At 34.8% G+C, this 17579-nt stretch overlaps 2 protein-coding genes across 2 annotated transcripts; one reads left to right on the top strand and one right to left on the bottom strand.

Moving 5' to 3' along the window:
• Window positions 1-2834: 2834 nt before the first annotated feature.
• Window positions 2835-9017, top strand: LOC135615491 (truncated transcription factor CAULIFLOWER A-like). Its single transcript, XM_065114069.1, has 8 exons — window positions 2835-3072; window positions 4421-4499; window positions 6721-6785; window positions 6849-6948; window positions 7050-7091; window positions 8027-8068; window positions 8150-8292; window positions 8372-9017. Exons 1-8 carry the CDS (start codon window positions 2888-2890, stop codon window positions 8505-8507), a joined length of 792 nt encoding a protein of 263 aa, XP_064970141.1. The 5' UTR covers window positions 2835-2887; the 3' UTR covers window positions 8508-9017.
• An 822-nt stretch (window positions 9018-9839) lies between these two features.
• LOC103977382 (E3 ubiquitin-protein ligase At3g02290-like) lies at window positions 9840-15916 on the bottom strand. The gene is made up of 5 exons (XM_009392875.3): window positions 15801-15916; window positions 15126-15289; window positions 12973-13393; window positions 12114-12223; window positions 9840-10096 (listed from the first exon to the last, which is right to left on the bottom strand). Exons 2-5 carry the CDS (start codon window positions 15195-15197, stop codon window positions 10070-10072), a joined length of 630 nt encoding a protein of 209 aa, XP_009391150.3. The 5' UTR covers window positions 15198-15289; window positions 15801-15916; the 3' UTR covers window positions 9840-10069.
• Window positions 15917-17579: the final 1663 nt, after the last annotated feature.

Raw genomic sequence — 17579 nt, forward strand, 5'->3', positions numbered from 1 at the left:
ATATATATATATATATATATATATATATAATACACTCGACGCGCCAATAAGCACAGTGGATTGTGTCGTGAAACGTGGCGCTCGTGCCAACAGGGCCCTGTTGTCAGAGCGAGTCAACCTTGAAACTTTCTCTACTGATGTGGCTTTCCGGAAACGTCGTCTCATTATTTTTAATAAAGACTTTGAAAGTTCGTTATATTTTTTATAAAAAAATCATAAAAATATTATAAAATATTATCAGATATATTTTAATAAAATATTTTTTAATTAAACTATTATTAAATATATATTTGTATAAAAAAATATAAAAAATATAATATTTATTTTTTAATGAATATTATGTTTGATATTTTTATTAAAAATTATTAAAAAATATATTTTTTACCTATCATCTTTATAATTTTTACATATTGAAAAAGTAACTAGGCATCGATTAGCAACTCATACCTCATTGCCTTTCTTGATTTTGAGTTTGAACTTGAGTTTGAGTTTGTCTATCGTATCTTAAGTTATAATGTTTTCACAACTACCATTATCAATAACAAAAGAGCAAACTTTATCTCGAGATTTACAATATGTCTTGAAAATAATACTTCGTAACCATTCTTCATTAGAATTATTCCTCAAAGTAGCAAGTGCTCTATAGATTAACAAGCATTTACCTTCTTCGGATGTAATTTCTTTAGAAATCTCCTTAAGGTATTCATCATATATTAGATTTTCAATATCTTTAAGTTATCCATTGACTTCTTTTTCGATAAAATTGACTCATGCATCAGCTTCTATTTGGGCACTTATTTATGTAGTGCCTTGTTTGTTTATAGAAAGGTGCATAGTGCAACTATATTGTCCTCCATGGTTGATAGGAGTTAGTTTGGATGTCTTTTTCATGATTTCACCGGTTTTTAATCTACTAGCCTTATAACAAGTAGAAAGCTTTAAAAAAAAAAAGTAAATGAACATTAGAATACCTCTTTGCTCTACTTGTAGCAAGTTTTGCTTCAACTTTTAGCGCTAATTGATAAACATTATATAACCTCCATAATTATTGTATCTTCACTTTATCTCGAATCATAATTTGTAGGTCGTATACATATTTTGAGCCATCAACTTATAAAATTCTTTAGTATAGTCAATGACGACTTTACAATATTATTAAAGATTGTTAAATTATGAAAAGAGAATTTAAACATAATCAGATAGAATAAAATTCTCAAAGAAATGATATTTCATCTTCTCTCAAGTTGAAATCTTCTTCTCTTTCCAAATGTTGCACCTTGTCCCACCATATTAAAGCATAATATTGAAGCCTTGTAGTAATTATTTTTACTTTATGATTTTCTAGTATCTCTTGCTATTTTTCTAAATATTATTATATTATGAAAAAAGAGTTTGAACATAATTAGATAATTAGATGGAAGAAAATTCTCAAAGTCAATATTTCTTCTTTCCTTTCCAACTAAAGCTTAACAACGAAGCCTTGTAGCCATTAATTTTATTTATTGATCTTCAACATATGCTTGTACTAAACTAATAAAAAAATTCTTCAAGTTGAAATCGACTATGAAACTCCGATAAGTCAATCTTGATATTATTATTTGTTTGAAAAAATCTCTCCATGGATGAGCCTCGTACGGCTTCTTTGGATGCAAAAGGGATTCGTGTCTTCAAATCCATTGCTTGCATAATTATAGCTTGAGCCTTAGAGTAATGGGTCTCTTGATATTGGCGCATAGTAAGCTCTTCAATTTCTGCATTCCTTTCATCTTTATCTAGTTATATCTTTTTTTTTTCATCACATCGTCCTTTACTTCTTATAGTAGCCATAAGAGCGTAACAAAGCTTTGATACCAAATAACATGAAACAAGATGAAAAAATAAGAAGAGGGCGAGAAAAAAAAAAAGAAGTAAAATATGATAGACAAAAAAAAAAAAACTTTTGTTTTCGAGAGATAAATAAGAGCCACTAGGTCAAAATATAAATGTTTGATAAGATTTCAAAAATAAAAAATGTACCATCAATCTTCCTTTCTTCCCCATTTATATGTCTAATATCTCAAATCCCTCAATTGCCTAATTAATGAATCACAATTTACTAAAAGTCAAACATAAATTATAATATAAATTAAATTTATAATGTATTATACTTTGATAATTTTAAAACTTTCATAATTATCTGAAGATACAAACTATTCTTTTAAAAATTAATAAGATTGAACTTAAAATTTATTGTGTTACAACTTAAGGAGCATTCAATGCTCACCATCATCGGAAGATTATTTTTTTTTTCCTCGCTTAATTCATTCTAAATACTTCAACTCAAATTAACTTAATAAAAAAAATCAAATATATGAAAAAATTCCAATCAAAACCCAAACCTACCTCGAATACATATTTCATATATTTTAAAATTAATAAAAAATATTCAAGTCCCATTTAAGATGGTTACTAAGTCTGGGATCAATAAAAATAAAATAATAAAATCCACGTCATCCATTTTAAGAAGCGTGTGAGAGAGTTGACATAATCCCTGACAGCTTTCAGGGGTGACTGTGTCCGTCTAACAGCTGAGCGTTGAGAAATTTTCCTGTTGCGTGTCGAAGGAATACTATATTTGTTGGCGATCGTACGGTAAAGACGAGGATCCGGTACGATGTGAGACAAGATAGGCCGTCTCTTCCCACACTTCTCGCCCCAAGTCGTGACCCACTTGTGTCTCTCACGACGCACACGAACAAACTAGAACGAGTCGAAACGATGCAACCAATTGGAACCCGACAACGTGGCACGCTCTTTACCACCGGTTTCCATAAAACCGCTTCCTTCCTCGTCGAGTACTCGCCATCCCTCTCACTCGATCTTTTTGGGTCGATCGATCGAGAGCGAGATGGGGAGGGGGAGAGTGCAGCTGAAGCGGATCGAGAACAAGATCAACCGCCAGGTGACCTTCTCCAAGCGCCGATCGGGGCTGCTGAAGAAGGCCCACGAGATCTCCGTCCTCTGCGATGCCGAGGTCGCCCTCATCATTTTCTCCGCCGAGGGCAAGCTCTATGAGTACGCCAGCAACTCCTGGTGCGCCTCCTCTCCCCTTGCACTTTCTCCTATCGCCTCTTCTTAATTTTCCGAGTTCGATTCTGGAGTGCTTCGTTTCCTGTCATCGTTGCCGATGCTACAACATAAGTTGCATCTCCTAAAGATTTTGAAGCAACATCGGATGAAAAATGAGTGAGGATTTAGATTCAGCTTATGTGAACACCACACGCCATCCAGTCCGTTCCATGTTCTTGAACCATACTGCTATGGTTTGATGAGGGACATGAACTAAATCGGTACTCGTAACCCTTGGTTTGTTCTTTCCTGTTTCGGGGAGAGTGCGACCACAATTAGAGAGTTGATCGGATGGCGATTACGGCTGTCAATTAGATTTACCGCAATTCATTATGAAGCTGATTCCTAGTGAGTCCTCAGATCAGTCTCCTGCCTTGTTCAAGCGGTTCTAGGGTTTCTATTCCTTGGTGTTCTTATTCTTTTTCTTGCTCCTATAAGTATCATTATCTGTTTAGAGATAGTTGAAAATAATTAAGTCTCAGTAACTTGTAGTATGTAATCTTGTACTTATTGTTTTGTTTTACCCTCGAAGAAAAGGCTTCTTGAAGCTTCAACTAATCTCTCTAGCGGACACGGGTTGTGTAGCGTACCCTTCTGGTACAAGTCCCTAAGATGAATGTTACATGTATAGCCACATCACCTCTTAGGCATTAATAGATTATTAATTATATTGTTTTGCCATTCCTTCTATATGAATGGCAAATCTTTTCTTAGTATGGAAAGATGAAGTTTAAACTATGACGCTAGTTTACTTTGAAGCTACTTCAGATGGTCAGAAATCTAGTGCAGGTTCCAAACCCTACGAACACATAAATGTAACCCATTGACCTAACCATGCCCTTGGTGCATTTTATATACATCTTTTATTAGGGCCATCCTTTTCCATTTCCTAGATGATTGCTCTCAGGATGGTTTATATATGTATGACTTGACTTAATGATTGTCTATGAGGATATTGTGAATAATTTCAGATATTTACTGCCAAATCTACCAGGAGGCGAGGGTAAAACAAAAGAAGATATGCACCTTTAAAGTCTCATCGATGGATGAAACTGCATACTTGTGCATTATGTTTTTTTCCTTCAATGTTATTATCCTCTAATTCACAACACGTCTCCAGCAGTTGAAATTGGAAATTTATTCCAATTTTTTAAAATTTTAATGATTATCTCCGCATATGAACAATCGAATACATAGATTGTCTACAAAATTTTATTGGCGTTCCTTCCTGGAAAAGATAAACTACCTAAATTCATGCTTGATGCACTTTGGAAAAGATCCTTGAGGAATAATAATATTGTTTGTTATGCAGCATGGAAAAGATCCTTGAACGTTACGAACGTTACTGCTACGCTGAAAAGGCAATTGCTTGCTCAGATACTGGACCTCAGGTGCGAGGATGACAAACTCATATGCATCCTACAGCTGACAATACACATCTAATCCAAATTTTGTGCCTGATTCTGGGCACTTATTGATAGTATGCTAAGCACTATGCTTTCTTCTGCGTTGTTTATGATGTTTTTAGTTTAATACTAGTGCTGCTATTACAGTAGGATTATTTCGAATATGATAGCTCACAGTTTCCTCGCTTTATAGTACAAATAATGTGACAAAAACTCAACCCTCTTTTTTACAGAAGTGTTCAATAGTATATATTCTAACACATGAAGCTTTTGCAAATTCTGACCGTGAACCTTCGGACCAAAATCTTCTAATGTAAAAAAGGAAAAAGAAAAGCAGAAAATGCTAAATAAAATGGAAATATTAGAGTTTCTCTCTCAGAGCGCTATACCTAAAGTACGCAATCGTTTGTCAATATATAAAAGACACTTGAGTCTAGCTCCATGTGTTTGAGTGCTGATAAAAAATAATAATCATATCATTCCCCATTGTGCTTGGAGTAAGGCTTTGTCTGTATGAGAGCATAAAGTTCATCTGGAGACCTTAATCATTATTGCTTATTTCAAAAATGATAAAGTGATACCTCAGATGATTTTTTTTTTTTTTTATCCTTGAGAATGCATTGCATATAAGAAGCAAGCTGTGGGTTGCGTTGGGTGCTGTGAACGTCTTTTGTCATAAGCGAACACATAATACAATAGGATGCTTTAGTTGCATGAAGCGTCTTAGTTGCTCTTTTCTCCTGAGAAAATGTATCATGTGCAAGAGGCATAAATATTTTTGTTAATCAGGCAGTGTGGAACCTATTTTGATAGTCTTAGTCAGGGGAAGGGGTTGATTAGATGATACTTATGTTGGTGATTTTTCGACTTGGGATGAGAGGGGAAAGGTTTTGGTCTCATCTCGAGGATCAAGCTATTGGTAGCTGGTGTTGGCTTCTTCGATAACGAGACTGACATCCAGCCACATGGATTGTTTTTTAGTTCTCGATTCTATGACTTTTGGGATCTTTTTAGGGACATGTGATAGATTGAAACCTAAACCTAATATCTATTCAACGTTATGTTATAAACCAAAAGGATATTGACCACAATCGAAAATGTAATTCCGAATATGGCATATAGATCCACCATCCGGAGTAGGAGATGGAATTACAAGTGAATCATATCAAAATTTATCATTGGATTAACATAGTTGTCAATCAAGCTCGTCTTATGAAAGATAATAAGATAAATGATGTAGGCCAAGTTATATGTATCAATCATTATCCTTTTCAACAAAATGTTTAGGATTTAGATCGACATGACTATGACATTAGGTCAGGGTATCTGACCTCCTATGTTAAAGTTTTTTATGGGCCTTTGTTGAGTCGATGTCTTTTTTTCAATGTTACCTCGAGTATATGCCTTTTTGGTAGAAGAATTGTCCCTCTCAAGGTTGGTCTATAGATGATTATATCGATTTATATTTTAATGGGATTCTAAGATTGGAAAGAAGGATAGTGTTGCTTTTGAATATACTTTTCAAAGTGTTATTATGTTCTTTAATTTATATTTATATTATCTTATTGGCATGGACTTCAACGAGGTTCTTTTTGAAGTTTTCTTTCTTTGATCTGAAGGAAGATCTTTGTCTCAAAGGTGTTGAAAGAGAGTAAAATCCATTCTTGGGTGTAGGTTTCTTAGAGAATCTTCCTCCACGAGATGGTGGTTGAGGTTGGTAATGCTTATTCTCCTTTGGATGTTGCTTTACGTCCATGTCTTTCTTTCTCGATAGGAGAGTCTCAACAATATATATTTATTTGCTTTCTATAATAGTGCAAGGAGCTTTCTTCAAGATCGACTAAAGAAATCTAGATGATTTAAGGTTATTGATGAAAGCGTGGGTCACTTGAGAAGTTTTATTGTTGAATCTTATGAGGTAGTTGGTTAAGGATTTATCCTCATCTTATCAAATGATCAACAGCATTGCTGCTTCATCGAACATTGATTGCTAATGAAATGAAGGTCAAGCTCTTTTGCCGATTTTTCAAATGATATTATTGAGGCAGGAACAAGGTGGTTACTGTTTTTGAAATATGTGTAACACAAAACTGACATTTGGTTTCAGTTATATATAATGTAAACAAAATATGTATTTGTCCATGCTACTAAATATTCATTGTGATAACAAAATCTGTGACTGATCTTTTGCTTAATGGTACGGTAGGGCAACTGGTACAGAGAATATGCCAAACTTAAGGCTAAGTTTGAGGTTTTGCATAGAAGCCAAAGGTAACAAACTTTGCTCAGTCTTTGAGTTGAATGCACGAGGACATGCTGATATCCTGATTTCAGGCATCTCATGGGAGAACAACTTGACTCATTGACCGTCAAAGAACTCCAACAATTAGAACATCAGCTTGAAACTTCTATGAAGCAAATTAGATCAAGAAAGGTAATAAAGCTCATTATTCAAAACAGAATAGGCAAGCAATATTTTCTGCAGGGACGATGCACAATGCTCACAGTTGCTCACAGAGCTTCTTCCTTGTTCAGACACAAATAATGCTCGACTTTGTAGCTGAGCTCCAAAGAAAGGTAATCTCCGAAAGTTCTAAGAGAGTGTGAATGGAACTCATTATTGCTGAATTGTATTTGTTGCATGATGCATTAGCTATCTTTAAAAAGCATTTAGTACATTTAGTTTCTCCCATATATTACAAAGAGTTCAGTGGTGATCAGCAACAGTATCCATGCTTGAATTTTCATTAGAACAATCATCATATGCCAGATTTTGTGTTAGCTTATAAAAGATGTTCACTGCTTTTTGATGAAAAGCAACATGCTAATAACTTTTTGGAATGAATTGTATTATGATTTTGGAACCATCATCCACATGCAATGAAAAATTTTCATACTGTGCGGAATACATAACATCATATGAAGGTTAAATACCTTTATGGTACTCAACTTTTATGTTGAATACCTTTACGGTTTCTTCCATCCTATCTTTGGAAGCAAGGGCTGAAGCAGCACAAAATCAATAAATTCCTTTCACAGTGACATGCAGTTTCATATTATTATGCTAAAGTCATTTTCGTTAAATTTAAAAAATCATTCTTATTGCTTATCCTAGAGGAAAACTATGTCGTAACAAATCAACTGTAGCAAGTGCTTGTCAAAGCAAAAAAAGATCTATCTTAAGCCAAATAGGGAATGCTACACAAAGGATTAACTTTCACATCATTGTAACAACTTGGGAGAAATTGACATGGAAGCCAGATAGCTTACCCCTATAATTACAAACAATGCTAGTAACAAGTCATTCCAAAGGTAAAGAGCAAAGTATCAAGTGATGAAGATATATATATATATATATTTTTTTTTTGGAAAGTTACAAAAATATAGAAAAATGGTTGCCTATGAACGGCTATTTGAGATGGTTGTTTGTTATTTCTACTCTATCGTTTGGGCTTGTGCATGATCCATGGTTTTTTTTTTGTTTTTCCCTACTGACACGTTCTTGTGCACAGGAGAAGTCACTGCGGGAGCAAAACAAGATATTGGAGGAGGAGGTCAGCTACTGTTATCATCTCTTCCGTGTGAATAAAATTTCCAAGTGATAATGCATTCATCTATATTATCGTCTGAAGCAGCTGATGGAGAAGCAGAAGCTCATGGCTCCGTCCCACCAAGCACAGAGGCAACAGCAAAACCAGCTCCCATCAAGCTCCTCTTCACCGTCCTCATTTCCGATAGCTGGATTGATAGCTGAATCCAACCCTATTCTAAGCATCGGGTACCTCCTGAAGGCACGGATTTGCCTTTCTTAATTGCTCTGAGACTTTTTGTCACCGATCACTACATCCATGATGCAGAACTTTCCGCGGAAGGGGATCAGTGGATAGCGAAGCAGCAGCACAAACCCAGGTACGAAACACCAGCAGCTTGTTGCCGCCAATGGATGCTTGGCCATCCGAATGGTTAACTTCCATGTGCAACCTGAAGCTGTAAGTTGTGAATGGTCCGACGATGGTGTTAGGCTACTTCTTCCACAAGCATGCACCTGAATATGGTCAGTATATATTATTCTTAGGTGTCCTAGTCGTACATTATCAATCAGAGAATCCTAGGACAAGATGGTTATGCAATCATATAAGTGTGTCTCGTGCATCCAACTCCCGTGCTCTCACTCTTGCAGATGTACAGGAATATATATGGCCACCATAAACAGCCTGACATGGGCTTCACTTAAAATGTTTGTGTTTGTCTTCTAATCACATCAAGTATTTAGCAGAGTTGAGTAACATCAGCCTTGATGTTGTTTTCTCGTGTATGCAGAAGTAGCCAATAAGCATCATTTATGTAATAATAAGATGATGCATGCCTTTGATGTCGCCATATATCAGGGATGCTAGGCTCCATGGCATTCTTGTGTAAAAGGCAAAGGTTGGGATATTTGCAGCTGCCATATTTGCAATGGCAATTTAGGCTACAGTTTCATTATTTATTGTTATTATTTTACATTCTATGACTTGCTAATTAGCAAAAATATTTATTACCGGAAAAAAGTTCAAAGTGAAGTGTTGTATCCGATGTCAGACAGGTGATGGTAGATTCACAAGCGACGGACATGGTGCTTTAGCACAATACAATACGTGTTGGTGCAGTTAATGAGAAAAGATGTTACGGTATGTGCAGATTTGAATCAGACAAGATCAAGAAAGACTTGTGAGGTATGAACTGTTCAGTTTGATTGTTGCTTTTTTTATTCATTAAGAAGTCAATTCTTGAAACTGATGAAATCAGAAACGAAATACAAGCAAACTAATAATCTCGGCTCCGTTTATAATATACATAATTAATTATTGCAACATGGTCAGTTAAATATCATTTATAATATTTATTATCATTGTTCTAAATAGCGATCGCATCAGTATGCACCAATCGGCCTGATCTTGAATCAGAGAATTTTATCCGATTAACATCTAAAATCAAATTCCTTTCTATCTTTTGTTCCTCTTCTTCTTCTTGTCTACCGAAGTATCAAGATTTCAAATCATATTTAATACAATAAAAGGTGTCATTACTCACGATGATCCAGATAGGCTGATCATGAGTTACAGAAACTATTGGTGATCCAGGATGGATCAACATGAGCTTAAAATAACGTATTTCCCTATATTTGACAATGAAAGAAGGAATTTTTTATTTATTTTTTCTAATAGAGAAGAATTTGGGCCTTGGAAGAAAATTGTTTATACGAAACTATATATTGAGTAATAGACTGATATAAGTCTTAAGATTCAACATTAATACTGCAAATTATCCATGCAAGCATGTCTAAGGCCCAATTTTCCTTTCTGAATTAAGTAACTTGAAAAAAAATACAAAATAAAACAAGCATTTTAATCTCATGTTGACGGAATAAAAGCACGTTAAATCCACTTTTTCTTTCTCAGAAGAAAGAAACAACAAAATTAAAATGAGACGAAGTGTTGTCTATCTTTGATCTTTCATTTAAACGTTGATCACATCTACGTGAACGTTGCAGCTTCCATTGAGGGAATCGGGATTCACGTTTCTTCGTTAAATTGCACCGTCTACAAAAAGCCAAAGAAAAGAACAGAAATTAGAATAAGGCGTGTCCAATATAGATTTCAGCTACACTGTCAGATGTTACTCTATCTGTCACAACAACAATAATAGGTCACATTGTCCTAACTAATTGAGATGATACTAATTGTTTCACATTTTCTAACCAGTTATTTAAAAAGCGCTAGGCGCCAAAAGGCGAAGGTCCAAAAACGCCCGAGGCACTAGGCGCTCGCTCAGGCGCTCGCCCGAGCGAAGCGAGGTGCTAAAATATAAAAATATATAATATAATTAATAAATATAATTATTTAAAATTTTAAATAAAAATATGCTATTAAATTAAGAAAATCTAAGATACAAAATCACAATGTCACATTAACAAAAAGTTTCGAAATTCAAAACAATAAAATTTTACATCAAGATAAAAATTAACAATATTAAAATCAAAATAATATATTATTAATCTATTAACAGTATTGAAAATTAATCATTTCAAAATTCAAATAAACTTAATATTAAGAGTATACTGTATACTGAGCCTGACGGAGAAACGAGGAAGCAACGACAGCGGGAAAGGGAAAGGGAGCGGGAGGCGCGAGCAGCGGGAGGGCTCGCAGGAGTCGCGAGCAGCGGGAAGGCTCGCGGGAGGGCTCGCGGGAGGCGCGAGCAGCTGGAGGGCTCACGGGAGGCGCAAGCAACGGGAGGCGCGAGCAGCGACAGCGACAAGCAGCGGCAGCGGGAGCAGGAGCGACGAGCAACGAGATCGGGAGCGACAGCGACAGCGGGTTAGGGTTGGGTAAGGGTTATATCGGTTTAGTTGGTTCGATTGAACCAACTAACAACCGAACCAGACCTAAAATCCTGATTCGGTCACTTGGTTTACCCAAGCGCTCGCCCGAAGCGCCCAGCGCCTGGGCTCGGGCGAGCGCCCAGGCGGCGCCTGTTTGAAGCGCGCCGCCTGAGACATTAGCGAGGCGCTCGGGCCTCGCCTCGCCCCGCCTGAGCGCCTAGGCGAGCGCTCGAGCGCCTCTTTCAATCACTGTTTCTAACTATAAGATTTATAAATCTTCTTGGGACACAGAAGATACCATATCTTCAGTGATTTTTCTTTATTTAATCTTCATCTATAATATCTAATTGTTCATAAATATCCAAACATTCTCTATATTCTCATTTCCGAGACGCCCACCACTCGGAATTAAAAAGCATCACTGAGCAGTTAACATACTTTATAATGAGTCCTTGTTTTATTTCTTCAATCATTTTTGAACTTTTGTAGTTGTAATAAGTTGTTTGACCTCAAATGTCTCGACACCAGCATCTTACAGATCAGCATCACCCTTCTCTCCTCTCAAACCTGTAATCTGAATTGCCACACCTTGATTCATATTTGGAGGTTGGACATGTGTCAAAAATCACTGTTAATGTATCATTCTTGAACTGTTCTAAATGTATAAGTTCCATGAACGAAATCATTTCGTAATCATTCTTTTCTTCTCCCTAAATAGTGCCATGTCCATAATTGTTATGAGAAATAAAAAGGTGCTATAATCTGCATCAATTGTGTTCTACTTTATAATGACCATAGTTTGTATGTCACTGAATGACATCAGTGATGCCATTGAAAAGTCTTCTTGATTTCTTAAAGGAGATACCAGGAAGAATTGATGAATGAGACATGCCAGGCCAGTTAGTTGAAGTTATAATTCTAGTGCTAGCAAAGTAGCTGAGCTGTAATGCCCTTCCGCCATTACAAAAGCCTATAGCTACTAGTCTGCAGGCAATGACTCCTCTGGTATGTGAGAACTTAGAAAGGTTCTAGTATACAATCACAAGCTAAGCTGTATTCTGCACTTCTTTTTCCTACTTAATTCTGCCAAATCTACCTAAAACCACTATGCTATATACTAATTGAAATTAGAAACTGAATTTATAAGATAGAGATAGACAATTGAGATGGACTAGATGAACAAACTTAGTTGAAATAAACAATAATTACAGTAGCACTTGGAAGAAGGTAGTTACCTTGCTGCAGATTGGACAGGATTCACTTCTCTCCAACCATTCATATATACAGCTAAGGTGGTAAATGTGAGTGCACTTCAAAGGAATCCTTGGATTTTCATATGTGTACTCTGCAAAAAAAAAAAATAAAACAAGGACAACAAGAAGTGAAATCCGGGTGGAGCCTAATAATTTGTCAGTTTTGGTGGTAAATGTGAGTGCACTTCAAAGTAATTCTTGGATTTTTCATATGTGTACTCTGCAAAAAAAAATATAAACCAAGCACAACAAGAAGTGAAATCCAAGTGAAGCCTAATAATTTGTCAATTTTGGTATTTGGACAGTTCGATGGCTGAAAATGAAACTCATGATTGTTTTCTTTCCTTTTAACACAATCTGCTGAACCTTACAATATAATCATCATAAATCTGTTGAATTAAGCAATACTATACAAGGAGAATATAATCAGTTGAAGCTCAAAAGTGAAAAAAGAAGCTGGCCATGTACAAGTAGACTAAAAAAGACAGTCCAGTGTGCGAAGCTACTGCTAATGCAAGGTATGGGAAGGAACAATGCATGTAGCCTCACCTGTACAAGTAGAGAATGATAAGGATGAAGATTATAATATCTTACTTCCTGCAAGAACTTGATTGTTCTTGCTCAATTGCAAATCCAAATTTGTCTATGAAAATATAATCTAATTGTACCTATGATCAACTTCCAATTTGCAGCACTAATATATGCAAAATTTATGTGACCAGCTGGTCCTAAGCAATATAAATTCGTAGGGCCTTATCGATAAGAAATAGAAGATCTCAAGAACTCATGACAAAATAGCTAAACAGTCATTAATATATCTATACATTTCCATTCAACGTACCCTCAAGGCATATTGGACACACATCTTCATCCTCAGATTCTGAATGCAGATATGTTATTCCAGTTGTCATTTCTGATAATGGCTGCTTCGATGAACTCTCCGGAGATGACATCATGGATCCTCCTTCATACTTGGATTCATTTAAATTCTCCATTAATTCTGTGTTCATATGAAAATCATATCTGAGTAATTGGGATTTTTCATGAAGAGGTATCGGACCCCTGGCATGCCGTAACACAAATCCATCATTTTGGCACTGTGAGTGAGAGCATCCAGGATCGGTATGTGACAATGGCCTTGGAGAAGAAAGATCTGTATCATTTCTGGTATCGGTTTGCACCGATGATGTAGAAGCTAGAGTGGTAGTCCCCTGCTCATCTGAAGGAGAAATATGTTCAATCTGCCGGAATCGTGGATGACGCTGCATAAAATACATATGTAAGTTACAGATTAATTTACCAAACAAATTGGCCATCAGTATAATCTCTCCCTTGATTAATACTAGGCAGATAATCTTCACATCAATTTGTTCAAACAAGAAAAGTAGTAACTTCAACCAGAGGTGATGTTACTGAAAATTGGGAGTGATATCAAGAAATGTTGCACTAATTTCTAATATTTCCTAGTCAAAAAGCACAATGTAACAAAGAAAAGTCTCTTAAAAAAGAAACACTATTAAAACATAAGCCAGTAAATGAGCTCCAGATGAGAAATTGGTTGAGCACATCTTCAAAATGAACATGTTCACTCTCACAGTGACTGTACAGTGGTGGAGAATTTTCGTATTGTTATTGGATAATAGATTCTAGTTAGTCATATTGATTAGTAAGAGCCTGAATAATTAAACTGCTACCACGCTGATCAAGATATGTAGTGAGGTTTTTGTTTGATCATAAAGATGGATTTGGCTAAAAGTAGGAGACCAAGAGAGCTCAATGCTCGAAACTATTAAACATTGTTCAGATCCAAGGACATTACTTTCAACTGAGGAAAGACCAAAGTCAATTCTGTAGAATTTTACCAATGCATCTATCAGAATTTGGTATCAGTTAAATAACATACAAGAAGTTGAGTTACATTGGTCCAACACAATTAAGCCAGTCACTCCTAACTTCCTGCTTCCAACCTAAACCCCATGATTTGGGTCAAACATACGCAACCTGCATGATCGAATTCAACTAATCTTATAAAAAACAACACATTTCACCAGAACTCAGAATCTAGGAACATAAACTCATGGCAAACAAACATATGCGTAGAACTCAATTTGCGAGTGCTATTTTTAGCAATAGTTGAGATTGATTAGAATTTTATTGATTGCTTAACAAGAAAGCCTGACTTGAATTTACAAGTCAGTATTCAGTTTCCAGATTAGATAATCTAACCTAGGACCAAAAATTTCCATGTCAAGATTGGCCAGATCGATAATGATAAGCCCGATTTCTCAGAACCAAGCAATCCCGACTGCAGAATTAGCCAAACTGGTCAAACCCACATGATTTCTAGGCTTCATGCTCCTTTGAGTTTCAGAGTCACAGACCAACAACGACGAGACGAGAAGTGGAGATAGATGGTAAGGAGGACAAGTAGAATAGAGGGTGCAAGGGAAAGGAGAAAGGGAGGCACCAAATTATCGACTATGCAATCTATCCAAATTCACATAACCTTGATGATGCTTTGCGATGATGTATGGTGTTGGTATATAAAAATATTATTTACTAAGCTCACTTTAAGCCCATGATCTATCTTTTTCGTCATACTTATCACATTAAATTATAGATTTTTATAGATGAAGCATATAACCCTGGAAAATCCCTATGCATAAGTTAATCAAATTATCTTTTTCATAATAGGCCCCTGAGGACATAGAATGTCAAGAAAATGCAAATAGATAAAGATTAGGCCACCGTGTGCATCTTGAAGTTTTGCCGGTAAAGAAATCATAGTTCAGATACCTAATTATGACTTTTTTTTGCAGCCAAATGGTTTATTTACATAGTTTTCAATTAGTCGAAGAAGTTCATAAAAACAATTTTTTGTGTGAAACAGGCAGTGTAATTTTTCATGAGAAGAAGACATGAGCAAGAGAGCAAAAAAGTCATTCTTTTCTCACTCCCAAAGAAGTTATTCTGAAGGAATTACATGAAACTTACCTTACTTTCAAGGAGATGAGTCAAGAATTCGAAACAGCTAAATCTCCAAGGAGCATGTTCACGCTCTTCCATGTTATCCTTCCAACGACCGAACAGCCCACCAATCCTTCCTCCTCTGTGTAATCTTCAAGAATTCTGCGCTTAAATTTACTACCTTGTGGAATCTAACAAACAAAGATGGTTCCTTTATCAGCATTAAAGTTCAACAAAATCTTAGAAAAAGAGATAACTTCTGCTCGGACGCATTTCAAACTCCAATCTTCGCAAGATAAACTTACTACGAAAATGAGCTATTAACTTCAACTTCTGCCAAAAGAAAAAAATCAAACAGACGAGAAAAATAACCAGTAACAAAGAAATCCAAAGGATGTGCTTCGAAATTTCATCCGCGTGAATGCAACCAACGATAGACCACCAAAGAGACTGATTCGAGCGCAACGCAAACAAGTCCTTATAAATTCTTTGATTGCCAATCAATCCCACCAAAAAGGAAAAATAAAGTTAACGTTTTTATTTCCTTCCCGATACTTTCTTTCCTTCCTATGCTCACTACAAGAAAAACCGCACCTTTGAATCGTAATTGCAAAAAGAAAGGACTGCAGAATCTCCGACGGCGTCAATCAAGAATCCCATAGAAGAAAAGAGCCAAATCAGAGATGAAATAAGAGAGATTACAGGTAGAACGCGGCGCGAGTCCAGAAACCGAGTCGTTCTAGGAGAGAGGTTCTCGAACTGAGCCAAAGCTCTCTCCCTTCTGTCTCTCCTATGGGAAGAAATGGGCGACGAGAGATGGGTGTATTGGACAGCAATTTAAATATAATTTCAATAGACTTTAATATATATATATATATAGTTTAAATGGTAAAAACCATTTAATTCATGATTGAATTCGGGCTTTGTTGGTGATTCATATTTAATTAAGCATATTTGATTTAAAATAATAATTATTACTAATATGAGAATTTATATTGAAATAGATGATGAGTTCGATTTGGATTGGATTCATTAGGAAAGTTATGGTATTGGAAAAACCTATTTTGGATAGAGAGATGGAGCACTATTTAGATTCCTATAATTTGATATATTGTCACAATTTTTTTTATTATTATTTTATTTAATGTGAAATCTATAAGGAACATTGTTTGGTATGGTGTGTTTACGTGTGACTAATACACATAACTTCGCATATATAACTATCTACACATTAATCCTTTTTTTTTTTTCACTTTCGAGACATTCGATAATGTATTTAAGTTCATATTTAAAAATTATTTATCTTATTTAATATAATTAAAATTTATTTTTTTAAATCTTGAGCGTTGAGACATCCGATCGATCGATTAGTTAATGTATTTTTGCCCGAATGATAATTCTATAATATAAATCAATATTTGAGCATTCTGTATCTTATTTAATGTAATTAAAATTTATTTTTATACAAAAAATCTTTAAAGTAACCTAATTGGTGGATGATGTGATGTTTGAGATGAACTATATTCTTTATAGTAAAAGAGAATTCCTATTGAACATATATCTATTGTATATATGTGTATATTTATAAATATTGGGACCAACATGTGCTTTCTAAACTTTCAAAGTATATATAGATAATTTAAATTTACTAAATATATTAATAAAATAAAATATTATAAATATATGAAATAAAATGACTGATTTTCATTAAAAAAAATTCTCTTTTTAGAGATGATGCCCCCCTTTTTCAATTTCCAATTTAGTGCTCCTATTTTTCTCGAATATCCTAAATACTATTTTTCCCTTTCAATAAAACAATTCATATTCGCGTTCGATTTGCATAGTAGTATGGTTCAATCTATTTTCTAAGTTAAATCGATTATATTGGTATACCCTATTTAACCTTCTTCCTTTTTCCTCTTCTCCTCTCGAATCAATGACTATAAGGTAGATTGTCATATTTATTTTATATTTTAAGAAATAATATGTTGAACTCAATAAATAAAATTATATGTATATTCCTATAAAGAGTGATTTAAGAATTATCTAAAATCACATGCTATCTTCGAGAATATTTTTTTTATTTTAAAAATTATCTTATATGTTTATTAATATTGTATGTAACAAAAAAAAAATCATAAGAATTATCTTATTAACCTTTTATAGTGTTCTCAACATAGTTAACTATTGAAACCAAGATATTCTTTTTTGACACTATTATTTTGACGTTGATGTAATAATTATTTATATATAATATTTATATTTGTAAGGATGAGTTTTTGAGGATTTTAGAAATTTTAAAAAAATATATACATACAATTTACACACTTTATTGATTATTATGAAGGATTGATGGTACAAAAGATATGGAAATTTTCCTTCTCTCCTCCTACACACCATTAATCATTCATCCATAGTTACATCTACAATGGAAATGGAAATGGAAATGGAAATCTCATATTTTGATTTCAAAAAGGGAAA

Source organism: Musa acuminata, chromosome BXJ1-3 (genome assembly GCF_036884655.1).
Source record: "Musa acuminata AAA Group cultivar baxijiao chromosome BXJ1-3, Cavendish_Baxijiao_AAA, whole genome shotgun sequence".
NCBI lineage: Eukaryota > Viridiplantae > Streptophyta > Magnoliopsida > Zingiberales > Musaceae > Musa > Musa acuminata.

Excerpts from the sequence above, each read along its gene's own strand:
- LOC135615491 (XM_065114069.1), top strand. The coding sequence starts at position 2,888 with ATGGGGAGGGGGAGAGTGCAGCTGAAGCGGATCGAGAACAAGATCAAC. Across the intron at positions 7,092-8,026 it reads TAGCTGAGCTCCAAAGAAAG|GAGAAGTCACTGCGGGAGCA; the intron begins GTAATCTCCGAA and ends TCTTGTGCACAG. Across the intron at positions 8,293-8,371 it reads AACCCTATTCTAAGCATCGG|AACTTTCCGCGGAAGGGGAT; the intron begins GTACCTCCTGAA and ends TCCATGATGCAG.
- LOC103977382 (XM_009392875.3), bottom strand. The coding sequence starts at position 15,197 with ATGGAAGAGCGTGAACATGCTCCTTGGAGATTTAGCTGTTTCGAATTC. Across the intron at positions 13,394-15,125 it reads CTCATCTCCTTGAAAGTAAG|CGTCATCCACGATTCCGGCA; the intron begins GTAAGTTTCATG and ends TATTTTATGCAG. Across the intron at positions 10,097-12,113 it reads CCTGTCCAATCTGCAGCAAG|ACGGTGCAATTTAACGAAGA; the intron begins GTAACTACCTTC and ends GGCTTTTTGTAG.